This window comes from Pristiophorus japonicus, chromosome 13 (assembly GCF_044704955.1).
Source record: "Pristiophorus japonicus isolate sPriJap1 chromosome 13, sPriJap1.hap1, whole genome shotgun sequence".
NCBI lineage: Eukaryota > Metazoa > Chordata > Chondrichthyes > Pristiophoridae > Pristiophorus > Pristiophorus japonicus.
The window spans coordinates 138,126,663-138,154,620 of record NC_091989.1 but is presented as its reverse complement, the minus strand read 5'-3'; the positions used below and the strand labels follow the sequence as shown (position 1 = coordinate 138,154,620).

The window sequence follows — 27,958 nt, the reverse complement described above, 5'->3', positions numbered from 1 at the left end:
CAAGGATCAAAACTCCCCCCGCCCCATCCCCACTGCCCCAGCTTGCGCCCCACACCAACCTGCTTGTTGTGACCTTCTAGCCCGGGAAGGCAGCGGGCCAGCCTGTGCGGGAAGCCACTCGGCCTGGGATAGGGGCGGGACGCATCGGGTCCCACGCTGCAGCACGCACACAGAGGCTGGGGGCAGGAGCTACTGCGCATGCGCACACACTCCAGCGTGTATGTGGAGAGCTGCCGGCACTGTTTCTCGCGCAGGACCCTAGCTCCGCCCCCCCCCAATCGACTGGCCACACTGCGCCAAGCCCTGGGAAAAGCAACACAGCGGCCAGAATTGAGGGAGATTTTCTCGGTGCCGTTTTCAGCCCACAAAGTCACTGCATCTCTGGTGAGTGTGCCGAAAAAAGAGGTGGGCCAATTTTGAGCCCACTAGATCAACATTCTCAGCCATTGGAGCAGACTTTGTTGGAAGATATATTTTGGCCTAGTATTGTAGCATCTATATTTTCTTCTTCTTGTCTATAAACCAATAATGAGTCCTTCTAATACCTTTTTTTGATACGTCTTCATGCCAATGTCTAGTTTATTGGTCCTTCAGTACAAGACAAGGAGATGCTTCAATTGCTAAGGAAGAATCAATACTAAAGACCATTAATAAAAGGGGTAAATTAACATAATTCAGAAGATCACAAGCTATATATGGATGTAGAAAACCATTAGACTCATCTGAGCTAATCCATCCAGAAGGAATGTACACTTCATGGTAACTAACCATTTCTTAAATCAGTGTTGTCCAATAGAAATCACTGGTTACTGCAACATCAGTTTAGCCACTTGCACTAATTGTAGTAGGAAACGCCTCACATACACTCACACACTACAGGTAAATGCAATTCAAATGTATATATTTACTGAACAAACGTCTACCAGCATTCAGTAACCAAGGAAGTAAAGCGCTCTCATCAATCAAAAAGCACTCGCCCATTCTGCTTTTCACCTTAACATATTTCCAACAAATGCACAAAAAGGTTAAAGTACACATGCATACACCATGTGGTTATGCGTATTGAGACCACATGCTCAACAACGGGGTCTGTTACTCATTTTTTATTTAGTAATCTAAAATGCAATTCGCCACATCTAGACTCCCAGTTAGCCACATGTGGCTTGTAGCTACGTATTGAACAACACTCTTAAACTATTCCATGGTTTTTGTCTTCATAACTGTACTCCAAAATTTCCTAACCTCAGTCCTAAAGTTGCCTTTTACTAGTTTGAACTTGTATCCTTATCCGAGTCTCATGATTTTGTTTACAGTAATTTTCCAGATGGTCATTTTCTATACCATTTACTTTCTTCTATACCTTTAAAAGGCCATGTTTCAATCGTTATCTATCAAGGCTAAAGAGCCTAAATTTCTCCGGTCTTATCTTAGTCCTCTGATTTGAGCGATCAGTCTCTTTGCTCTTCTCTGAAGTCTGGGTTACTAAAATTGCTTGCAGTATTCAAGGTGTTGAACTAACCAAAACAGTACAGTTTAAGCAATCCTAGCTTGTGGTGTTTGCATAATCAGAGGTTTCTGAAAATTATTCAGGTTTGTCAGCTCTTTATTTTTCCTATTTTGTTATCTTGTCAGTCGATTGCACACAGAAAATCAAATTCAGATTAAACAGCTAATTTTTCACCAATAAAAGTAAGAAAATACTTGAGTAAGCAAACATCTAAAATCTATAACTGTTGAAATTTCATCCTGATTTAACATTTGCTTTTTCAGAGTGGTAGTCTTGGAATGCGATCTCAGTAAGCATACATATGTCTTTACATGTTACTGTCTTACACCGGCTTTTGTTGAGAAGACTGTAGATGGGCTCAGATTTTGTGGTCAGCGGCAAACAAATGGCTCTAGCTGTTTATTACACTTGCTCACAGACTTTAAGTGGGCTTTTGCACTGGAAGTTGCAGTTATTAGAAATCCAAAACAGTGCGGTACCTTCTACAGGGGATCTGGGACCTGTGTGAACAGGAGAAGCATCAGCGTGTCTCCTTAACCAATCAGATTGAAGAATCTTTACTGAGACATGCAATCAGAACCAGGAAGTGTCAGTTAGAATAGTTAATTCCATGTTAAATAATGTATCAAAAGCAAAATAAAGAGAGGGAAAGAAAGATGGGATTAAGAGAGAGAGATAAAAGAGACAGGAAGAAAAGTTTATATTTAAAATAAATTTCCAACAATAATTAAAATCGGAAGGAATGAGACTCCACATTTATAAAAGTTAATTTTCAGTGCTGTGCCAGATAGGTCTTTTGGCAGTAATTAAGACTTATCACGCTGTTATAAATTCAGTTACACTTGAATGGACAAGCCCTAACTTTCTCGTCGCATTTAGTGAGTATCTATCAAGTAAATACCCCAACTTCACGCTGAGTCTCTTAGAGAGATATTGTTATAGTGTAGCTTGTGGAGGAGCAGGGCAACTCAGACAGCAAGTTGCAGATTTTTAGATTTAACTGTGCATGTGTGGTCATCGGAGGTTGTTATCCGTTTTACTCTTTAAAAGTGATGAGCGCTGATAATCTCACTATTTTTACCGCAAATTCCAGGCCATGTTATGTTGAGTATTTGCGTCTACTGTTATGGACAACATGATAAACAGTAGTAATGTGCTAAAACAGAATGGGGTAATGTGTTCATTCCTCATTTGCATTGAATGGTTTAAACAATCTTACCAATTGGCACATCACAACATTGTTCAAGTATCCTGTTCATCTAGTGGGACAATAGGAAACACTATAGATACAAATAATTTTATTATTATATTTTGTTATGTTGTTGAACACTGTAGTTTTGTTTTTACTGACAAGATGAATATTGACAAGATTAACCAATAACTTAGTAAAATAAGAACAAATAAATTAGGAGTAGGACTTTGCCATATGCCCCCTCAAGCCTGCTCTGCCATTCAATAAGATCACAGCTGATCTTCAGCCACTTTCCCACCTGATCCCCATATCCCTTGATTCCCCTGGAGTCCAAAAATGTATCTTTCAGCCTTGAATATACTCAATGACTGAGCATCCACAGCAGAAAATTCCAAAGATTCACAAACCTCTGAGTGAAGAAATTCTTCCTCATCGCAGTCTTAAATGGGCGACCACTTATAGAATCGTAGAAATTTACAGCACTGAAGAAGGCCATTTCGGCCCATCATGTCCGTACCGGCCAACAAGAGGCAATCCAGCCCAATCCCACTTTCCAGCTCTAGGTCTATAGCCGTGCAGGTTACAGCACTTCAAGTGCCTTTTATATGTGGTGAGGGTTTCTGCCTCTACCATCCTTTCAGGCAGTGAGTTCCAGACCCCCATAACCCTCTGGGTGAAGAAATTTTCACTCAAATCCCTTCTAAACCTTTTACCAATTACTTTAAATTTATGCCCCTGGTTGCTGAGGGAAATAGACCCTTTCTATCCACTATATCTAGGCCCCTCGTAATTTTATACACCTCAATGAGGTCTCCCCTCAGCCTCCTCTGTTCCAAGGAAAATAAACCCAGCCTATCCAATCTGTCCTCATAGCTAAGATTCTCCACTCCCGACAACATCCTTGTAAATCTCCGTTGCACCCTCTCTAGTGCAATCACATCCTTCCTGTAATGCAGTGACCAGAATTGCATGCAGTACTCCAGTTGTGGCTTAACCAGTGCTCTATACACTTCAAGCATAACCCCCCCTGCTCTTGTATTCTGTGCCTCGGCTAATAAAGGCAAGCATTCCGTATGCCTTCTTAACTCCTTATCTACCTGGCCTGCTACGTTCAGGGACCAGAATGCACTTCAAGGTCCGACCATTTAATGTGTATTCCCTTTCCTTGTTAGCCCTCCCCAAATGCAGATTGAATTCCATTTGCCACTGTTCTGCCCAGCTGACCAGTTGATCGATATCGTAGAATCATAGAAATTTACAGCACCAAAGGAGGCCATTTCGGCCCATAGTGTCCGTGCCGGCCTTTCTGCTTTTTCATTATCAACCGCACAGCCGATTTTAGTATCATCTGCAAACTTCTTAATCATACCCTCTATATTCAAGTCTAGATTATTAATGTATACCACAAAAAGCAAAGGACCTAGCACTGAGCCCTGCGAACCCCACTGGAAACAGCCTTCCAGTCACAAAAACACCCATCGACCATTACCCTTAGTTTCCTGCCTGTGAGCCAATTTTGGATCCAACTTGCCACTTTGCCCTGGATCCCATGGGCTTTTACTTTTGTGACCAGTCTGCCATGTGGGACCATACCAAAAGCCTTGCTAAAATCCATATACACTACATCAAATGGACTACCCTTATCGACCCTCCTTGTTACCTTCTCAAAAAATTCAATCGTTAGTCAGACACGACCTTCCCTTAACAAATCCGTGCTGACTGTCCTTAGTTAATCCGTGTCATCTAAATAAAGATTTATCCTGTCCTTCAGGAATTTTTCCAATAATTTTCCCACCACTGAGGTTAGGCTGACTGGCCTGTAATTACTGGGCCTATCCCTTTCTCCCTTTTTAAACAAAAGTACAACATTAGCAGTCCTCCAGTCCTCTGGCACCACACCTGTAGCCAGTGAGGATTGGAAAATGATGGTCAGAGCCTCTACTATTTCTTCTTTTGCTTCGGTTAATAGCCTGGGATACATTTCACCCGGACCTGGGGACTTATCCACTTTCAAAGCTGCTGAACCCCTTAATACCTCCTCTCTCACTGTTTATTTCATCTAATATTTCACACTCCTCCTGCCCGATAGCAGTGTCTGCATCACCCCTCTCTTTTGTGAAAACAGACGCAAAGTATTCATTAAGAACCATACCCACGTCTCCCGCCGCCACACACTCCTAGCTCCCTAGTTCTAGACTCTGCAGCCAGTGGAAACAATCTCTTAGCATCTACCCTGTCAATCCCCCTCAGAATCTTATATGTTTCAATGAGATCACCTCTCATTCTTCTAAACTCCAGAGAGTGTAGGCCCATTCTACTCAATTTCTCCTCATAGAACAACCCTCTCATCCCAGGAATCAATCTAGTGAACCTTTGTTGCACCGCCTCTAAGGAAAGTATATCCTCCCTTGGGACTTCAGGGGATGAGCTCCCTGGTGGCGGAACATGGGGTGCAAGCTTTACAGATACACAGCATCACTCCCCCAGCCCTGCCAAAGTCAAAGTGAAAACTATTTACAAGGTGAGGCGGTCGGGAGCCTTTCTTTCCCTGGTGGACCGGCTCGGTACAAATGTCTGTTCTGGTGTATTGGCTGTGCTTTCGCTGGGCTGGCATGTTGTTGGCCCTGCAAGACTACTAGGTGAGCCTGGCCTGGCCTTGCTGGGCTGTTGGGCGTGCTGGGTTTGATTTCCTGATCCAGCGTAGTGTCGTTGATCCTTTGGGTGTGTGTTGTGGGCTCGAAAAAGGTGGTGTCTGCTGTGGGTTGTTCAGGGCAGTCTGAACCGCAGCCTCGTTTGGTCCAGGTGCTTTCTGCAAATTTGTCCATTGTCTAGTTTGACTACAACACCCTATTCCCTTCTTTAGCTATCACCATGCCCGCGATCCACTTGGGACATGTCCATAGTTTAGCAAATACACAGGGTCATTCAGATCAATTTCCCGTGACACAGTGGCGCAACCATCATTTACATTTTGTTGCTGCCGCCTGCTCTCTACCTGATCATGCAGGTTGGGGTGAACCAGCGAGAGTCTGGTTTTAAGTATCCTTTTCATGAGTTGCTCAGCCGGGGGCAGCCCTGTAAGCGAGTGGGGCCTCATGCGGTAGCTGAGCAGTGCTCGGGACAGGCGGGTTTGGAGTGAGCCTTCTGTGACTCGTTTAAGGCTCTGTTTGATTGTTTGTACTGCCCGCTCTGCCTGCCCATTGGAGGCTGCTTTAAACAGAGCTGAGGTGACATGTTTGATCCCATTGCGGGTCATGAATTCTTTAAATTCGGCACTGGTGAAACATGACCCGTTGTCACTGACCAGTATGTCAGGCAGGCCGTGGGTGGCAAATATGGCCCTCAGGCTTTCAATGGTGGCGGTGGCGGTGCGTCCTGACATTATTTCACATTCAATCCCCTTTGAAAAAACATCCACCACCACCAGGAATATTTTACCGAGAAACGGGCCCGCATAGTCGACATGGATCCTCGACCATGGTCTGGAGGGCCAGAACCACAAACTTAGTGGTGCCTCCCTGGGCGCGTTGCTCAACTGAGTACATACGCTGCATTGCCGTACACAGGACTCTAAGTCAGAGTTGATACCGGACCACCACACGTGGGATCTGGCTATCGCTTTCATCATTACTATACCCGGGTGTGTGCTGTGGAGATCCGAGATGAACGTCTCCCTGCCCTTTTTTGGTAGCACTACGCGGTTACCCCAAAACAGGGAGTCTGCCTGAATGGACAGCTCGTCCTTTCGCCGCTGGCACGGCTTGATTAGCTCTTGCATTTCAACAGGGATGCTGGCCCAGCTCCCATGCAGTACACAGTTTTTTTACTAGGATCAGCAGAGGATCTTGGCTGGTCCAAGTCCTAATCTGGCGGGTCGTGACAGGTGATTTATCATTTTCAAACGCTTCCATGACCATCAACAAGTCTGCGGGCTGCGCCACTATCAACAAGTTTGCAGGCTGCGCCATTTCCACCCCCAATGGTGGCCGACTAAGAGCATCCGCACAGTTCTTGGTGCCTGGTCTGTGGCGGATGGTATAGTTATACGCTGATATCGCGAGTGCCCACCTTTGTATGCAGGCTGAGGCATTAGTATTTATCCCCTTGTTTTCAGCGAACAGGGATGTGAGGGGCTTGTGATCGGTTTCCAGCTCAAATTTGAGGCCAAACAGGTACTGATGCATTTTCTTTACCCCGAATACCCAAGCTAATGCCTCTTTCTCAATCATGCTGTAGGCCCTCTCAGCCTTAGACAAGCTCCTGGAAGCATAGGCGACAGGTTGCAACTTCCCCGCAATGTTAGCTTGTTGTAATACACACCCGACTCCGTATGACAACGTGTCACATGCTAGCACAAGTTTTTTACACGGGTTATACAATACAAGCAGGTTGTTGGAGCATAAAATGTTTCTGGCTTTCTCAAAAGCAATTACTTGTTTTTTTTCCCCATACCCAGTTCTCACCTTTGCGCAATAACACATGTAGGGGCTCTAAAAGGGTGCTTAACCCCGGTAGGAAGTTACCAAAATAGTTGAGGAGTCCCAGGAACGACCACAGCTCCGTGACATTCTGTGGCCTGTGCGCGTTCCTGATAGCCTCTGTCTTGGCATCTGTGGGCCGAATGCCGCACCTTCACCCCGGAAAAGTTTCCAATGCCTGGCTCAAAAAGGGAAGGAAATTTGTTCAAAACCTGGGTACATGAGGCCTCATCGATGTGTGATGGCGCTCGGATATCATCCCAGTTCCAGCGGATTTTGCCCAGCCAGCTCCTTCCAAGCAGTGTGGGGCCATCACCCGGGACAATCCAGAGTGGCAGTTCATGCACCGTGCCCTCGTAGGTGACCTTGAGCATGGTGCTGCCCAGGACAGTGATAAGCTCTTTGGTGTACGTTCTCAGTTTCGTGTGGATGGGGCTGAGGGCTGGTCTGAATGCCTTATTGCACCACAGTCTTTCAAACATCTTTTTACTCATGATGGATTGGCTAGCGCCAGTGTCGAGTTCCATGGCTACGGGTAAGCCATTCAATTTTACGTTTAGCATTATAGGTGAACATTTCGTTGAAAATGTGTGCACCCCGTGTACTTCAGCATCTGCCTCCTCTCTTTGAGGCTTGAAATTGCTTTGATCCATCATGGACCGATCTTCCTCTGCCACGTGGTGGTTAGCAGGTTTTGCAGAACTTGCAGCTCATTTGCAAGCTCGTTGGAGGTATCCCATTGTTCCACAGCTCTTGCAAGCATACCCTTTGAAGCAGCATGAATAGGCTGAATGGAAGCCTCCACTACGCCTTGCATTCATCCTTTGTTGGGTATTCTGAGTCATCTGTGTCACCTGAGGCCTGCTGGCAAACACAGTTCCAGTTATTTTATGAACATTGCTAGCATTTGTGTACTGAGAGATTTGTTTGGTGTTATCACTGGTAGAATAAACGCCTGTGCTATCGCAATGGCCTTACTGAGGGTCGGTGTCTCTACAGTCAAAAGTTTTCGTAGGATAGTCTCGTGGCCAATGCCCAGTACAAAAACGTCTCTGAGCATTTTCTCCAGGTAGCCATCAATCACATTGTCCTGCAAGTCGCCTTACCTTGGCGACGTAGCTCACCACTTCCTGACCTTCAGATTGCTGGCACATGTAGAACTGCTACCTCGCCATCAGCAAGCTCTCCCTCGGGCTAAAATGCTCCTGAACCAGTGTACACAGCTCCTCATACGACTTATCTGTGGGTTTCGCCGTAGCCAAAAGATTCTTCATGAGGCTGTAGGTCGGTGCCCCGCAGACTGTGAGGAGGATCGCTCTCCTTTTTGCAGCGCATCCTTCTCCGTCCAGCTCGTTGGCTACAAAGTACTGGTCTAGCCGTTCGACAAAGGCTTCCCAGTCCTCACCCTCCGAGAACTTCTCCAGGATGCCCATAGTTTGCTGCATCTTTGCATTGGATTCGTATTCTCGTCGCCAGTTATTGTGTTCCTAACACAGATAAGGCTGCACACAGGGAGGTTAAAGTAACAGTGACCTCAGTCTTTAATAAGACACTCCAGAGTGAGGAACAGGCCTTAGGGGCTGGCTTATATACAGTGCTCCCAAGGGATGCTGGGATCTCTTGGGACTTCAGGGGATGAGCTCTCTGGTGGCGGAACATGGGAGTGCATGCTTTACAGATACACAACACTTCCTTAGATATGGAGACCTAAACTGTACACAGTACTCCAGGTAAGGTTAAACAAAGCACTGTACAATTGTAACAAGACATCTTTACTCTTGTACTCCACCCCCCTTGCAATAAAGGCCAATATGCCATTTGCCTTCCTAATTGCTTGCTGCACCAGCATACTAATTCTCTGTGTTTCTTGTACCAGGACACCTAAATCTCTGAACACCAATATTTAATAGTTTCTGACCAGTTAAAGAATATTCTGTTTTCCTATTCTTCCGACCAAAGTGAATACCCTCACATTTCCCCATATTATACTCCATTTGCCACCTTAACCTGTCTATATTCCTTTGCAGGCTCTTTGTGTCCTCCTCACAGCTTACTTTTCCACCTTGCTTTGTATTATCAGCAAACTTGGATACATTGCACTCGTCCTTCATCTAAGTCATGGATTGTAACTAGCTGAGGCCCAAGCACTAATCCTTGCGGTACCCCACTAGTTACAACCTGCCAACCTGAAGGAACTGAAGGAATCGAATCATAGTTAAAACTTTAAAATGTTTAAAAATGGAGAATGTATCTGATATTACATTATTTAACTGTTTGTATTCATATTTGTTTCAATGCCTTGTATGAGCAAACTGTCAAAATATGCTCCAAGAAAACATGTTAAAAATTTGGAATAACCAATTGATACAGTTTCATTCAGACTCTGGATTCAAAACTTGAATGAGACTCCACTGTTGAAATGTTTTAAAATATTTCTGTAAAGACTGTTATTTTCTACTAAACCATATATCACTCGAAATGTTTTCATGCTTCTACTAAACATTCGTGTGTTTATTTAGGAATCTAGCACCCTTGTCAGCCAAGCCATGCTCTTGAGTATTTTGCTGAAGCGAGAAGGACCCAATTTCATTACAGCAGAAGGTGAGTTTTATTACGTTGTCTAGCAATGATGATATGTTTGCAACAAAATAATTTCCATTACTTGACAAGATAATATAGTTTGCAATCCAAGTCTTACATTATTAACACATATTTCACCTATTGTTTAAGGATGCGTCTATTTGTACTAACAAAATGGCCACCGTTTCTCTGATTGGCTCTCCATTATCACATGACCTATTGCTGATTGGTCCCATTGGAGGATAAGCCACACCCTGAAGTTTCTCTGGAATATGTAAATGGAACCGCCCAGCCGAAGATCTGACTGACTTTGCAAATTATAATTTAATAATAACTTTTATTTATATAGCGCCTTTAATGTAATAAAATGTCCCAAGGCGCTTCACAACAATTTTACAACACGTTAGCTATTGACCATTGAGGGAAAGAGAGAAAAAGCATGAGAAGGAAGTGTAAAAAGAGGTTAAAGTCTCGGGTCCGAAGCGGCAGCCAAAATGCGCACACAGATAGACACAGACGAAAAAAACTTTAAAAAAAATAAATTCAAATTTCATTGTAAATAATACAATAAGGAATACACAATAGTAAAATCAGTATAATAAAGATTAATTATAATTAAATAAAATTAAATAATATATACCATAATTATAAATTAAGTTAAAATTAGAAAATCAGCAATTGAAGCAAATTAAATCAGTTATTAGCTTTCTTTGAGATGCATTCCCTGACCAGTGATTCAATTAATATGGAAGAACCAATCACTGTCCTCCATCCTTGTGATGTCATAATGTTATTACTTTTTAATTCTCATTTTGTCCTCTTGATAGGACCTGTAATAGCTCCAGTATCGAGCTGCCTCCGTTGTCAGGGAGACGCTGATGTTTAAATCTCCCTCCAGCTGCTCCAGGCTCACTTATTAATTTGATACATTCTGACTTCAGAAGCCAGAGCTGACACATCTGGAACAAATCCAGGAAAAGCCACCAAGTTCCAGCCGAAGTCCCTTACCCCAGTGCAAGTGCTGCTTCACCCAGCTGAAGTCCCTTACCCCAGCGCAAGTGTTGCTTCATCCAGCTGAAGTCCCTTACCCCAAAGCCCTGGAAGCTTCCAATAGCCACTGACCCAAATGACATGGAAATAATGTAAAAAATGTAATGACATTTATTAACAATACAAAACAATCAAGTTGTATTGTAGGTCGGAGGCTCAGCAGCTTGGTGGGCAAAGCAAAACAAGCAAAAATAACACTACAAAACAAGCAAACGCGGTCGCTCAGGCTCAGGGCTCGGTCGGAGGCTCGGGCCTCGGTTGGAGGCTCAGCAGGAGGCTCGGGGCCCGGTCGGAGGCTCGGGGCCCGGTCGGAGGTTTGGGGCTCGGTCGGAGGCTCAGGGCCCGGTCGGAGGCTCAGGGCTCAGCGGTTTGTGGCTCAGTCGGACAACGTGGTCAGTTCAGAACGAAGGTGTTTGGGGCCCCACTTCCGGTTCTGGTTTTGGGAGTGAGGCGTCGGGGGCCGGAGTCGGGAGGACGCAAGCGCAGAAAGCGTTAGTACGAATAGTTAATTCGATAGTTTAAATGCTAATCCTAAAACTTCTGGAAGAAGTTTGGCTATTGCAAGGGACTGCTTGTCTGTCTGTGCAGGGTTTATTTGTTGTGGCGTCAATCTGGGAGCACTGGGAAGGAGCCCATGGTCTGGCAATATGGAGGTGAGGGTCTCAGGCCAGAGCCTCGAGAAAGCATTGTGGAGAGTAAGCCAGCAAGAGCTTGAGAATTTTTTTGGAGGGAGCAGGGCTAGAAGCAGAATCAAGTGCTGGACGTAGGCTTTTTAAATAGAGTTGGACCATCAAGAACCAGGGAATTAAAACATTCTTTATGATTTTCATTATGATGCTCGTTTAAACTTCAATTACCTTTCATATTCTGAAAAGCACTAATGAAGTGCAGTTCTGTGTTTTGAAACCAAGGGAAGCTCCATATTGGCATTCTCTTCTGTGGAAAATATTTTTTTATTTCCATTCAATACCCTGCCTTTGCCTGAAGTGCTGAAAAACACATTCCCAAGAATGTTAGAAGCATTGCTTTATCTAGTATAACCTATTAACATTGTTTAGATGATATGTCATTTTATCAAGCTTCCAGATATATGTAGCACTGAAGTTGTTTAATGCATTTATTGTTTTATCATGTAAAATCAATATTTTATTCAGCTTTATATGTAGAACTCTTTCAAAATTGCTTGGTAGAATGAGGAATTTCTTAAATTTATCTTCGTAGCTATTGTACAGATATCTGTGCTGGTTTGGTCACTGGAGTTTGCAGAGATTTACATATATGCCTACAGAAGCAATTGGAGGAATATAATATTTCTTTGAATAGACCTGGATAATGCTGTGTCTATTTGTCAACTACAGAATTCTAGTAGGCTCCATATGACAAGCATCCTTTTGAAAAGCACTCTCACCGTTTCATACATTGAAGCAAATCTCCCCTTCCCTTCTCCCGGACTCATTGGCCCTGAAATCCCGGTTTCTTCTTCCGACGGACATTCAACTAAAATAGGAGAAAAGATGCACACTTCTCTTTTGGCCGAACGCTCACCAGAGATTCCGGACTAGAGGCCTCCTCTTCTTGCGCAACGAAGCGCATTCATGTTGGGACGTCCGTAGGAGTTACGTGGGCCTGGACACTAATCATGGTAAAGTATTTTCTCATTCATAGTAATAGGAATTTTGTAAGTCCGAAACTTCTATTACTATGAATGAGAAACATCGCCAAACACCCAAACATTACATAAAAAATAAAAAACACCTCACATAAATACATTATAGAAATTAAAGTTGATAGAAATGTTTTTGAAAAAAATATATATTTGTCAATTTTTTTTAAAGTTTTAATTATGGTTTAAAATAAAATTACCTGAGTGGGCAGGGGTTTTAACATAAATATGTATTTTTAAATTTGTTTTTTTTTGTTTTTGATATGTTTTAAAACTTTTACGCTGGTAAAGGTAGGATATGCGCCTGCTTTGACCAGGTGCAAGAGTTTTAAAGACATTCGCAGGGCAAGAGATGGGAAAATCGCCCAATCTCTGCCATGGAAATGTCCTTCTCCCAGAGATGCGTGCGATCTGTCAAGCCAGAAACTTGACAAATCGGAAAAGCCAGTTTTCGGCGCATGCGCATTGCGTGCCGAAAACCGGCTTTTGCAATGCCTTCCCAGGTCGGTACACACTCCGTACGGACCCGGGGAGGATGGAATTTCAGGGCCAATGAAATCCCACTTCAATCTTGGAGAAGTACTGATTGGAAGCCCTGGCTCTGCACTGTTTTTAAACTACTGTTTCCTCTTTCACTTAGATTTATATAGTGCTTTTAAAACAGAAAAATGTCTCAAGATACTTCACAGATGAAGAAATAAATGGATATATTGACCCTTTGTGAGAGTTAGGAGAGGAAACAAAAAGCTTAGTCATAGTGATAGATTTTAAGGAGGTTTTTAAAGAATGTGGTCAGAGATAGAGCGTTAGAGAGGGAGATGCCTTTTTCCACTAACGGTGTATCAGAGGGATGGACAAAGAGCCGCAGTCAGATATGTCAGCATGATTCAGAAGCTGTATATTTTTCTGATTTTTTTTCCTGATATTTTGCCCTTGCAGAGGTTCATGCCCTTTAGGAGTAACAATGACCCTGTTTTGTGTAGTCTGCATACTGATTAACAGGAGTCTCACACTCCAATACCACACTCTGAGTTTGTCAGAATATTAAATTAACACCAGTTTCTCAGGGTAAGTTCAGGAAAACATCTATTTACAATTGAGACAGCAAAATGAAGCACCAAAAGAATTTGGCAAATGTTAGAACATTACATTAATCAAATGTAGATATAATGAACAGTGTCCATTGGGAATTAATTTGCCCTTTACATTGTGATGAAATAAATTCTTGAAGTTTCTAGTTCTGCATTTTCTGCTTCATTTTATCTTGTTGTACCCTTTGCAGTCTTGGTGTTGCCTGGATGTGAATGGCAATGAACAGAGCATTAGCTTTTTTGTTTTGGAATCCATCCTTCTAGCTCAATCTCAGAATTTAAGATAAATTAGAGAATTGTAGCAAAATTCTAGATTTTAACCTTTAACATTCCTTTGATATAAAGTTGTCAGCCAAAATTACAAAATTAACATTCATAGATACAAAGGATACACTTAATAAATCAATAGGTACATATATAATTTGTAGTTCAGCATGAGTTTATACAATGCAATTAGATGCATATCAGTGGGTGGTGAGATTCCACACTATTAAAACATCCACTTCTGTTTCCAAGGCTTTGTTAAAATACAAAAGATCAGCAGGGAGGGAAAATCAGAAAGAAAATCACCCTGTTATTGTTAGAATAGTACTAGTTTTCTATTCCCAGGTTCACACATAATTTGTTTTGAACTAATACATTTTTGTGCTGAGGGGAAAATCTGCTCCACAATACTTGCACACAACCAATTGCAGTTATTAATTGAAAGCACATATCCCTTTGTTATTTAGGACTTAATATTGCACTATCAGTCCATAGTCCTTATTGTTTGCTACTTACATGTCAATGTGGTGTGTTTTTGTTGCTTTCAATGGCTGCCATAAATTTCTAATGTTGAATGAGATATTGGCCCAGAAAATGCTGGAGCGGCGCATCTTATGGCGAGCGATGTGAATTTGACTTTTTTCATCACCCTTCAGATTGTATTTCTTTTGCGCTGCAAATGGCTGGAAATACAAATGCGCATCTGGGACCTCATGAACATCGCACTCAATGGTCTATCCCCTTAACCAATTAAATGTAAGGATAGCGAAAGATAGCGAGGAATAACAGTGAAAGAAATAGGGTGAATTGGAGTCAAATTTGATACAGAGAGAGAGGGAAAAAAAGAGTGGATTAACAGAGGGAGAAAAAAAGAGACAAAGGAAAAGTAAGAAAATAATGTAAAATTTAAAAAAAACTTCTCGCAATAATTCACTACCTGCTGGAGTGAAATTTCACAGTTTAATTCTTCAAGGTTGAGTGGCATGTCAGGACCATAAATAATGTCATTAACACGGTTGTTCTGACATGAATTACCAGGCCTAAATGGCTGCGGTGAGATTAATTCATATTGGCGGTCAAATCCAGCAATTTCATGACATACAATGGGTAGGCTCATGGCTAGATGTTAATTTTTTCAGTTTTGGCAAGTTGTGGTGAATCAAAACTCATGGCGTATCTCTTTGCCACAAAATGTTGGGTTTTTTGCACACTCATATGGCATGCCCCATGAACTCATAATTATGTGTCTATCAATTTCTGGGTCATTTGTCTTGTTTACATTTATGGCCCCAGTGACTCCAGTAATGCTCACTAAAATAAGTCTTAAGGTCTACAGTTTTTACACTATTGCAGAATCATCATCCATCATAGGCAGTCCCTCGAATTAGGATGACTTGCTTCCACACCAAAAGAAATGAGTTTGCAGATATTTCAATGAAGGACCCGATATTCCAGTCCTGAACTCGAGGGGTGAAAGATGCCTGTGCGTGGATTTTTTTTCACATGTGGTGACCGTTGCACCTCAGCCACCACACGGGCTTGACAGAGCTAGGCCTTTATCCATTGGCAAGGTTAACCAGGACGACTGGAGACCAGCTCTGCTGCACGGACCTAGTGCGCACACATATCGCGGTGTGGGCTGGCCCGTGCTACCCTGGGCCCTCGGCTCTTCTAGGCCCCGTATCCCATTGGCCGCACCGCCGCCACAATCTCTCACTGCTCCTCTGCCACAAAACATTCGCCGCACCTCTGCCACGATCTCTCACTCCACCTCCGCAACAAACATTTGCCGCACCTCTGCCGCGATCACTCGCCGAATCTCAGCCACAATCCCTCACCACTCCTCCGCCCCGATCATCCGCTGTATTTCTACCTCGATCTCTTGCCGCTCCTCCATCTCAGTCATTCATCACACCTCCGCCACGATCTCTCGCCGCTCATCCGCCCCGACCTTCCCGCTCCTCTGCTGTACCTGGGCCCAGAATTGCAGATTATAGACAATAGAACATACCTGCATGGATACCCAAACAAAAGGTAATGCAATTCCATGTTGGCGCATTGAAAAGACCACATGTCATAATTTCAAGAAGAGCAAGGAGATCTCCTGATAGCCAGGCCAACAGTTCGGAGGAGCAGGGAGTTCTACTGATGGCCTGGTCAACAGTTTGGAAGAGCGAGGAGTTCTCCTGATGGCCTGGCCAACAGTTTGGAAGAGCAGGGAGTTCTCCTGATAGCCAGGCCAACAGTTCGGAGGAGCAGGAAGTTCTCCTGATGGCCTGGCCAACAGTTTGGAAGAGTAGGGAGTTCTCCTGATGGCCTGGCCAACATTCAAATTTTTCACATTTGCAATAACTGTCAATACAGGTGACTGTTAGTAAACTGCCACATAATCAACCAATCCAAACATTTGTGTAATCTGCATAAGAAACCTATTAAGACCAGGGATCTACCAGAATATGCATTTTTATTCTTAATGTACTAAAAACAATTCATTTCCTTGGTTGCAGATTTAAACATATTTCCAACTGACAAAGCAAGGTCTGGTTCCATAGTGACAACTGCAAGGCCATGCTCAACTCTAAATTAATTTGCGTAGCGATCATTTAATCACAGATAAATTTCTGAAATCTTGCATCAGTATCCTAAATCGGTATTGCTTTCAACCGTTCTTGAATTTTGTTCATTTAATTTATCTAAGTGTTTCTATTGTATGCTACTGTGTCCTATTAAAAACTATGTTCCATTTTCAGGTATTGTTGTAGATCGTTTGGAAAGAATTTATCAGCGTTCAGGCAGCAAAAAACACTGGTCTGTATACTGCCCTATGCTTTTATACATTAAGCTGTGTCTCTAAATGCGAGGAGCTGTAAATGTACCGATCACACGTTTTGCTTTTAAGCACTTCTGCTTGCCTCCCACCTTAAATTTCCCCATTCCTGACCAATTGTGGAACTGTAGGACCATGAGTACCATTAAAGTTCTACTTTAATAGAGCTATTTCACTGCATGGAAGGTCATGGAAACAACCTTTTATCCAACCGAACAAGAGACTACTGACGTGGTAGAACAAGAAAGGAAAGTGACATGACAAAGTTTGCCCAAAATAGCCAGCTACTTAATGTTTTATAAGTGGTGCCTTTAATGGTAAATGGTTAGTGCCATTTGCATCAGCTGACCATGATCAACATGGATGGTGTAAGTGGTGGGGACTGTACATTATATCTGCTGCATTTCTTTTATCTATCCAATTGGTAATCTTGTCAAAAAGCTCTTTGGATTTGTGGAACATGATTTGCCTTTAACCAGACTCTGCTAGCTTCCCGTTTTGTGCTTCTGCCAAAACCAATTTCAACTCCTAACAGCGTTTAAAATAAAAAGAGTAATGGACCCAAAACTGACCCTTGGAAACCACCACTGCCTTGCCTTTAGCTATTCCTTTGCGTTTCATATGTTTATATAAGCCCTGGCTATTTCTTTTTATATTATCTGCTAGCTTTTTCCATATTCCCTTTTAGCACTTCAAATCTCCCTTTTCACCTGCTTGCTACATTTTCTATATTTCTGATTATCTTTGAACTATCATTCCTCTCGTGCCTCTGTCCAGATCATTTATATAAATGGAACTGCAGAAGTCCCAGTACAATTCCCTGGTGTGCAGTACTGTCATAACAATCCAAAAAAACCATACATTTCCACTTACTTTTTGTCTTCTAGTTATTTCTCTAACTATGGCGCTACATTTATTTTAATCTTTTATTATAAATCTTTTACACTAGCCTTGTCAAATGGCTTCTGACATAAAAACAGCATCCACTGCCTTCTTTTTATCTATATTCTAGATTTTCTCCAAAAAAAATCAGTTAAATTAGACAAGCATGACCTGCCCTTTACAAGTCCACATTGACACTCCCTGATTCGGCCATATCATTCTCAATATTCATTAATTCATTGTCATACACAAGCTGTAGAAATTTTCCCACACATGAGGTCAGACTTTCCTATAACTTCCTCTCTATCCCTTTCCACTTTCTTGAACAGCGGTGTAAGATTTGCTATCCTCCAGTCCTTCGCCGCAATTTCCATTTCCAGAAATCTTTGGAAAATCTCACTTTCTGCACCTGGTGATTTTTCTAAGTTTATTCCCATTAATGTTTTTTTATATAGCTTACTTTTAAATATTTTTCTCATCCTTATACATTCCCACCTTCAGCTTCCATTGTAAAAATTGAATTAAAATGTTTATTAAAATCTTCAGTCTCAAGTATAAGCGCCCCTTTGTCTCTGAATGTTCACATCCCTTTAATTACCTTCATTTTTTTTGCGTATAAAATCCTTCACTTTTGTCTTATGTTATCCACCTGAAAATTATATGAGGATAGTAAAAGGGGAATTAAGAAAAGCTTCTCCCTGAGTCTTAATTCCCTTTTTGCTATCCCCATATCTCTATATTAACTCTTCTATAATTATCATATGTCTCTTTAAAATATATTTAACCAGTGCCTTACCCATCTTGTATTTACTGCTACAACAATTTCAGGATTCTAAAGTAAAATCATGATATAATTATTAATAAAGGTCTTCAGCTATGTCCTTTTATAGTTGTTAATTAAGCTCACTTGTATTTTGGGGGGCAGTAACTCCTCTAAGCTTGTACCCTGGATAATAATTAAAATTAATTTTAGAAAGATATTATAAGGATATTATGGATAGCCTTCAGGGAAATCACTTCTTATATACAAGTCAGATGCTATGTAAGAGATAATTTGGGTAGTAATATCATGGGGATCAGCAAGTAGCAAGCATGTGAAGTGAATGATTGATGGCTGGACATATTCTTGATCTAATCAATATGGTTTAGGAATCTCTGCTTATTCATCATCATCATAGACAATCCCTCGAAATCAAGGAAGGCTTGCTTCCACTCTAAAATTGAGTTCTTAGGTGACTGAACAGTCCAATACAAGAATTACAGTCTCTGTCACAGGTGGGACAAACAACTTAGAGGAGTTACTGCCCCGCAAAATACAAGGGAGCTTCATTAACAACTATAAAAGGACATAGCTGAAGATCTTTATTAATAATTATATCACCACTACGAAGGCTGCCCACTGCCAGGATTGTCTTCAGCACTCGCCTCGATGTCCGAGGGCTAATGATGTCAGGGGAACATTTTGGCCACTTCTTTCAGGTCTGTGGTGAATGTGATGGCTGATGTTGCAGTTGTGTGTGAGAGAGCTGTTTGGCAGCAGATCAGCTGATATATCACCAGTTGTAGTGCCATCTGATGTTCCAGCAGGAGCAATGGAGCTAAGTGCTGTTGGAGAGGACTTGGACAGGCAGTTGGGGAGGGGGGCAAGTGTTCAAATTCAGAGCAGCCGTATAATTTAGTGGACCCTCCATTATTTTTTTTCTGGGGAGTGGGGGAAGCTTCATTATGGCATATAATCGAGGTTTGACCATCATCCCTAACTTGTTTAGCTATGCTTTGTATCTTTGATCTCCTCTTTACTAATATTACTTTATTACTGAATCTTGACAGAAATGTTACGGTTATTAAATTGAAATGGTTTGCAATTTATACATTTTATACTTTAAGCACTTTACAAAGCAATGTGACAGTAGTATGTTTAGAAATCTAATTGCCTTTCTTTGCAAATCCTATGTCCTTATATAATCATTATGCAATATATTTAGGTTGGCTGTACGTTACAGTGCTGCAATTTTAGAGCTGGTTGCTGCCTCTATGGCCCCACATATTACCACAATGGTGGTACATGGGAAGCAGGTAATTAGGACAGCATACATGAGATTTGGTGTGTAGTAGTACCATCCTCATTTATTTAATGAATGTCTTGCACTGCATAATTGTGTTTTAATGTTTTCCAAGCCATCACCAGAGAAAATGTCCTCTCTCTTGACTTATAAATGGCTTCTTACTAGTTTTGTGCTCGATTTTGAGCATGCATTTGAGTAGTTTAACTGGATGGCTAGCTATGCATTTGCTGAGCAACCCAAAGCATTCCATGTAATAAGTTTCTTAATTTAAATTATTATACATCAGTTTAAGATTTGCTTAATTATGAATGCATCCAGTTATGGTTCTCATACATTTTTGTCTTGCATATTTTGCATATTTGTAAAACATTTTTCACTAATGTCTTGTTGCATTCAATCATTTCTTGACATCTTTGTTCCATTGCATGTTCACATGTCACGATGTACAAATTGGCATTTTTTGGCACGAAGCACATTATTTACACCTCTTTTAAAGTCATTATCTTATGAATTTCGTCTGACAAAGCATTTAAACATTTTGGACCTTGACTTTTTGCCAGTGTTGTGTAGAAAAATTGATGAGCATCATTGAGGTTTTGTTTTATGTCTGTAGTAGTGCCAAGTTAAAATATATTTGTCCTAATCTGTATAAGATTTTGATCACTTATCTGATTCATTATTTTTAATCTTGGTAGCTATCTTGGATTTTTTGTGGCTCTGTGCTGTCACTTGCCATTCCCTCTTTAAATCTCCTGTTGCTGCCTCCCATTAACAGGCTTCCTTCTCCTTAGAGCAAGGGTGTCAAAAATACGGCCCGTGGAGCCGTTCCTTTTGGCCCATGGCTCACTATATATCTTAGAGCCCGGGAGATCTGCATCTTCAAATTTCACTCTGCAGTAGTGCTCCTCCGCCGTTCTGTGATGTCAAACATAGAAACATAGAAACATAGAAAATAGGTGCAGGAGTAGGCCATTCAGCCCTTCTAGCCTGCACCGCCATTCAATGAGTTCATGGCTGAACATGCAAATTCAGTACCCCATTCCTGCTTTCTCGCCATACCCCTTGATCCCCCGAGTAGTAAGGACTTCATCTAACTCCCTTTTGAATATATTTAGTGAATTGGCCTCAACTACTTGCTGTGGTAGAGAATTCCACAGGTTCACCACTCTCTGGGTGAAGAAGTTTCTCCTCATCTCGGTCCTAAATGGCTTACCCCTTATCCTTAGACTGTGACCCCTGGTTGTGGACTTCCCCAACATTGGGAACATTCTTCCTGCATCTAACCTGTCTAAACCCGTCAGAATTTTAAACGTTTCTATGAGGTCCCCTCTCATTCTTCTGAACTCCAGTGAATACAAGCCCAGTTGATCCAGTCTTTCTTGATAGGTCAGTCCCACCATCCCGGGAATCAGTCTGGTGAATCTTTGCTGCACTCCCTCAATAGCAAGAATGTCCTTCCTCAAGTTAGGAGACCAAAACTGTACACAATACTCCAGGTGTGGCCTCACCAAGGCCCTGTACAACTGTAGCAACACCTCCCTGCCCCTGTACTCAAATCCCCTTGCTATGAAGGCCAACATGCCATTTGCTTTCTTAACCGTCTGCTGTACCTGCATGCCAACCTTCAATGATTGATGTACCATGACACCCAGATCTCGTTGCATCTCCCCTTTTCCTAATCTGTCACCATTCAGATAATAGTCTGTCTCTCTGTTTTTACCACCAAAGTGGATAACCTCACATTTATCCACATTATACTTCATCTGCCATGCATTTGCCCACTCACCTAACCTATCCAAGTCACTCTGCAGCCTCATAGCATCCTCCTCGCAGCTCACACTGCCACCCAACTTAGTGTCATCCGCAAATTTGGAGATACTACATTTAATCCCCTCGTCTAAATCATTAATGTACAATGTAAACAGCTGGGGCCCCAGCACAGAACCTTGCGGTATCCCACTAGTCACTGCCTGCCATTCTGAAAAGTACCCATTTACTCCTCAATGACCCCTCCACCTGCCAGCTCAGAGTTGCAGCCCCAACCCCCTCAGGAGTGACCAGAAATGGGAACAGTGTGTGGAGTGGAGAGACACATGGACGAGGTGAGGTTGGGCTGGTTGAGCAGTGTCTAGGGGCTGGAGTTTGGGACGCGGGGGGGCGGGGTTTAGGACTCGTGATAGGGATTCAGGAAATTGGGAGCTGGGAAGTGGAGGTTCGAGAGATTGGGGCGAGGGATAGAGAGTAACTGGGGATTAGGGAGAAGGGCTCAAAGACTGGGGAATAGAGTTTGAAGTTCGGGGGCGAGGGGGGGCTAGGGAATGAGGTCAGAAGATTGCAGCTCAGGCAGGGGGAGAAGCGGAAACTGGGGCCTGGGGGGGATTGGATCTTGTGCGCTGGGGGTTGAGAAGACTTCGGAATGGAGTCGAAATTTGTGGGCATGGTGCTCAGCATTTCCTGCAGAGCTGCAAGCAGCAAGATGGCAAGAGTGAGTGGCACAAAGAGTGGAGCAGCCAGTAAAGGGGTGAATGAAATGTGAGGACTTTACTATGGGTAAATATTGAAAGATTATGTCCATTGGTGGGCAAATGGGGAACAAGGGGATGGAAATCACTGCGTACAGAGAGCTGCACGCTCTGGTTTTATATCACAATCTCCAATACGTAGAGGAGGGAGATGCAGGAGGGCTGATTACGGGCCAACAGCAGCTCACTGTAGTGATGTGGAGCACTCCTGCTCCTCGATGCACCACATGTCTTAGTTTATGCCACTGTAGAACTGTAGAACTGGAAAAACTTGTTGGAGCTTGCACGGCACATGTTCCACCTAGTTTTTTTAACGCATTTTTCAGAAGGGTCTTGAAACAGGCACAGGACCCATCTTTACGCACTTAAATTGATCCAATGCTGACTTCAGGCAGTTGCCAGGTACGCCTAAAAATAGTGAAGACAAATATGTTTTTGGGCAAATGAGATTTTTCAAGCCCCAAAATCAGGCAAAATGCCGACTAAATGCCTGACCCAATGTGTCCAAGTACCATTTTGCTGAATGTGGCCCATGGCAAATGCCAGGATATGGGATTCTTCTCCCCCTCCCCCATGAAAATTGAGTTGGACATCCTTGCCTTAGGGCTAATCTCAGTTGCAGTGACTCTGTGGCCCTATCTCAGTTACAGTCCCTCTGTGGCCCTCTACCCATTGCAGGCCCAATCACTGTTCTCTAAAAAACCAATGGGAGTTATTTTTTGTGTGATTGGGGCTCTATCAGACCCCTCCCCCTCCAGAGGTAGTGTGCCTTGCTGCTGATAGATTCACCATCTGATATCCTGGCTGAGAACTGGCATGATACCCACTTAGAGCATGCAACTTAGAATGAGGCCTGGACCTGGAAATCTAAGTGTGCTCTCCTTTGATTCGATATTCATAGTCAATTTTACTAATATGATGTATATTGTTATTCATATCTTTAAATACAAGACAGCCCTATGGAAAAAAAATAGTGGACTAGACTTTTGGCACATAATCGTCCATTTAGCGCCCATTTAGCACCGAGATTCAGTTTATCGCCTATATTTGATGATAAATGGAAACTAGCATCCGATTATCGCCCATTTATCGCCGGCGCAACTTTCAGCATACAGGAATGAGCTGAATCACCCGGCCTATTTTTTTAATAAAATCTGATGTCATCACTCGTGCAAGGCCCAGAATACTGTTTATAATGGAAACTAGTACTCAAATATCGCCCAGATTATTGCCGAACGCTACTTTCAGCATTTCGCCCATATTGCGCCCAAATGATCGCTTGCCCAAAAAGCGGCATTCGCCTGATAACCTAGCAGTATGGAGGAAGTTTAATAAAGGCTGCTTGAAGTGGATGGGAGCATTGAAGTAATTTGTGAGTGATTTTAAGGGCATTTTAGAATCTTGCCAATCATCTAATCACACTGTGGTTAATTTTGAGTTTTTATATTGTATTTGTTGAGGACAATTTAAGAATTTTGAAGACAGATTAGGGCATTTATAGTGAAGGGGCCTGTAATTTCTCAACCAATATTGATGACTACTCATGCTGCAGAATAGAGACAGGTGAAGGTTCATTGAAGAGCATTATGTGCCCAATCAAAGAGGTAACAGATTGCTGAGGAGGAGGAGAAGTTACCCCCAACGCATTTACAGGGATAAGCGATCGTACCTGGACTTTTCCAATAACACATGCGTTCAAAGGCTGCGCTTCCGAAAGGAGGTCATCATCAGTGAGATATGCCAGCCAATTAAGGGAGATCTACAGCCTACCAGCACCATCAGGACCGCACTGCCCGTTGAGGTTAAAGTTACTGCGGCACTTCCCTTCTATGCATTGGGCTCCTTTCAGGCCTCAGCTGGCGACATTTGCTGCATCTCTCAGCACACCACACATTGCTGCATTCGACAGTTGACAAGTCCTTTACGCACGCAGGGTGGACTTTATAAACTTCCCCATGATCAGGGAGGCACAGAGTGAGAGGGCTTGGGATTCTCAAGAATAACAAACTTCCCCATGGTGCAGAGAGCAATAGACTGTACGCACATCACCCTGCGAGCACCTTTACAGGATGTAGAGGTGTTTCAGAACCGAAAGGGATTCCACTCCCTGAATGTGCAGCTCGTTGTCGACCACAAGCAGATAATCATGGCAGTAAATGTAGATTTTCCAGGGAGCATCCATGATCTGCACATCTTGCATAAGAGCACTGTTTCTGACCTGTTTAAGAGTCAGCCACAAAGTCACGGTTGGATGCTGAGGCTTAAAGGATATGGCCTTGCTAGCTGACTTATGACCCACCGGCGTAAGTCCCAGATAGAAGCCAAGAAGCTTTACAACGAAAGCCATATAGACACACGCAATATCTTTGAGAAGACAATTGAAGTTCGGAAATGCTTGGACCACTCAGGAGGCAACCTACAATACCACCCTCAGTAGGTCGCTGAGTTCATTGTGGTATGCTGCATGTTGCATAACCTAGCTATCAGAAGAAGACAACAATTCCCAAATGGGACTGCTGGTCCACCTCAGGAGAGAGAGGAGGAGGATGAGGACCTCGGGGAGGACAATCAACCTGGCGATGAACCCCTGCCTCCACCCCCACACCACTGGAAAAGCCCCGTGGGCGTTACGTAGCTGCAAGCCTGTTGCATCAGCAGCTCATAAGTGAATGTTTTGCGTGAAGTTACGTTGGTGACAGTTACAGCTGTGTTACATTTCATCCTTGCCTGGCCTGGCCTGGCCATTGTTTGCAACCCTTGTAGTGCTGTTTAACCGTACGTTATTAGAAGACACTGCGCAACAATTGTAAAGTTCAATAAAAAATGTTAACGTAACAATTGATGTAAAATTTTAAAAACTAACTATTATACCCATCTCCCCCCACCCCACCCCAACAGTCAACAACATTTTTCACCCACTAATAAATTTAAAATAACGATAACCTTCCCAATACCCCCAAGATTCAACAAATTTTTAATAACAATAAGAAGAGTCAACAATTTTAATGAAAATAAATTAGCCCCCCCCCTCCCTATCTGCGGCCACACTTCCCTCCTTTATCTTTACCCTCCTCATCATAACCTCCCCTTTCCCACTTACGTCCTTAGTAACGGGGCCAAGTTGTCTTGCAGTAGAGCACCTCGAAGGCTGCTGTTATGGGGGGGGCGGGGAGGGGCGGGGAGTAACGTTGGCAGATTGACTTCAAGGGGCCGAGGAGAAGATGTTTCCAAAGAAACTTCTTCCGAGTCAGAAGCAACTGCTTCCTCCTGACTCGCATCTGTCGAAGTTAATGGTGGTACGGCACCTTAGGTGCAGTGCTGTATCCCGAAACCATCGCCTGCCACAGGCATCGACAGAGTCGGCCGTTCGCCGCATTGCCACAACTATCTGCCCAATGCCTTCCGAGATTCTAGCAGATAGTGTGGCAATGTTGCTGGTCAACCCACCAATTGCTTGGAGAAGCTCGCAACCAATGTCGACACTTGCCCTGGACAGAGACACCATGTCCTCGTTCACATCTGCCTGTCGCTGCACGTGCCTACCTCGTCAACCCAACCTCCACGGGGTCAGCGTGGGCACTGGATGACTCGGAGTGCCCTGCTGCAAGCCGCTTGACCCCGCTACTTCATTCATTGAGGATGACGTGGCCGCAGGTACTGCAGATGACTCTTCAGGCTCATCATCCTCCTCGGTCATATCTTGTTCTTCCCCCGTGGTCAGCACGACCTGTAGCGATTGGGGTGATGCTCCAGGGGCCTCCCGTTGCGCCTGGGGAGCTGGAAAGCATAATTGAGGTTATTAGAAGAGAAGGGGAGACATGAGAATGCTTGCGCTGCGCAGGCATATGTACGAGGAGCAACACTACTGCAATAAATGTGAACGACAGACGTTACACATAATTAACATGAGAGTACAGAAGCTGCATACAAAACATGACATCATTCATATATTATAATCAAATGGCATTAAATTACTTTAAATTACCACTGATTTACACATTACTCACGTGGCGCAACAATGGGATCTGCACCACCACGGGTGGCAGAACTATTATGTGTGCCTACTAAGGCTGCGGCACACTGCTTGAGATTGGTCGATGCGTAAAGGTCAGCAGGCCCTCCTTCGGTCCGCCTCCACACCACCTAATTCTTAGATATCTTCCTCTGCAAACGTGACAAGAGCATGGCATAAACTAATTGCCTAGGTACTATTACGGAAACACAACAGATATTATAATCCACAATTAGTCACCTCACATGCTATTCATCGTTAACATTATATGCTAATACGGTTTGTATCCACTGGATGCATGTTATAACATCTATGTTCTGAGAAAATATCTAATAAGATTGTGTTTAGGAGCAAATGCTTGACACCAATCCTCTTGCATACAATCCCTAGGAAAGGCCCCATCCATGGGCCGTGCCATTTGGTGCCTGAGGGGAGGGAGCCGAGGTATTGCAATCGATGGAGGTCCCCGGGGGCGCGGGGGAATTAGGACCACTGTTGAGCTGGTGACCTTAGCAATGACAGGACCATGAGGGGATGGGGCACCGTGTCCCTGGGCTGTGCTCAGAGACCTCCGTGTGGCCGGAGCCAATGTCACTAAGTCTCCCAGGGCAGATAGTGAGCCAGGGCAGCTCTCCCCCAGTCCAGGCTGGGTCACTGTGTGAGTGACAGCAGCCGGAGAGACTCACACAGTCTGGGTAGAGCTGAGCGACCCCCTCAGCGCTCAGACATGCCCCCATCTACCAACCTAACCAAAAAGGAGACGGTGCCCAAGTTAAAGAGTTGCTCACAGCACACAAGCAACAATATAATTTAATCATTCTCCTTCGAAACTAAAGTGGTAGAAATGCCGAGTGTTTGCGGTCTGTCTGTTTCCAGTCATTCCTTTGGCCCCAATTTTTGATCAAAGCGTTTAACTAATAATTAATACTGTCGAATCAGTTTAAGGCATCTCAGCAAAATTAGAGTTAAAGGGTGTAGGTTCCGACGCCAGACCAAATCTTAACAGGGAGGCTACACATGATTACCCAGCTTGATTACAATCCGGTACATTTACATTCTAATTAATGAGTCAGTGCATCATTACAATTATAAATTTAATAATTTAATACTTACTCTTGCGGATGAAACAAGACTGTTCCAGCACTTGCAGCACTGGTCTGCCTCTCTTCTATCGTGGCCTACTGATGAGACTATCGCGGCAATATTCGCTGATATACTCTTGAGGAGGGGTTTCCCACACCCACCCCAGGTTAATTGGACCCACTGAATCTCGACCTCGTGGACTAAAGCCTCGCCTGCCTCTTCGGAGAAGGCTTTCGTCCTCCTTCTCCCTGCAACCTCCTGAACATTCTCCCAACTCCTCGCCAGAAAAAGCAGTAAACCTGAGGACTGGAAGAAATTTAGAATCCAGCAGAGGAGGAAAAAGTGTTTAATTAGGAGAGGGAATATAGAGTATGAGAGGAAGCTTGCTGGGAACACAAAAACTGACTGCAAAAGTCTCTATAGATATGTGAAAAGAAAAAGATTAGTGAAGACAAACGTAGGTCATTTGCCGTCAGATTCAGGTGAATTTATAATGGGGAACAAAGAAATGGCAGACCAGTTGAATAAATACTTTGGTTCTGTCTTTACGAAGGATGACACAAATAACCTTCTGGAAATACTAGGGGTTCGAGGGTCTAGTGAGAAGGAGGAACTGAAGGATATCCTTATTAGGCGAGAAATTGTGTTGGGGAAATTGATGGGATTGAAGACCGATAAATCCCCGGGGTCTGATAGTCTGCATCCCAGAGTACTTAAGGAAGTGGCCCTAGAAATAGTGGA

General features: G+C 43.3%; 1 protein-coding gene across 3 annotated transcripts in view; it reads left to right on the top strand.

Annotated features, from left to right (window-relative positions):
• The window catches only part of phkb (phosphorylase kinase, beta), a 381,738-nt gene that overhangs the window by 302,401 nt on the left and 51,379 nt on the right, over positions 1–27,958 (top strand). For 2 of the 3 annotated variants that reach the window (XM_070898048.1, XM_070898046.1), the window contains 2 exons: positions 9,697–9,778; positions 16,576–16,633. In XM_070898048.1, coding sequence (XP_070754149.1) covers positions 9,697–9,778; positions 16,576–16,633 — 140 coding nt within the window. Of the gene's footprint in view, positions 1–9,696; positions 9,779–16,575; positions 16,634–19,519; positions 19,611–27,958 lie in introns of all 3 variants that reach the window. The other variant, XM_070898047.1, reaches the window with a different exon arrangement.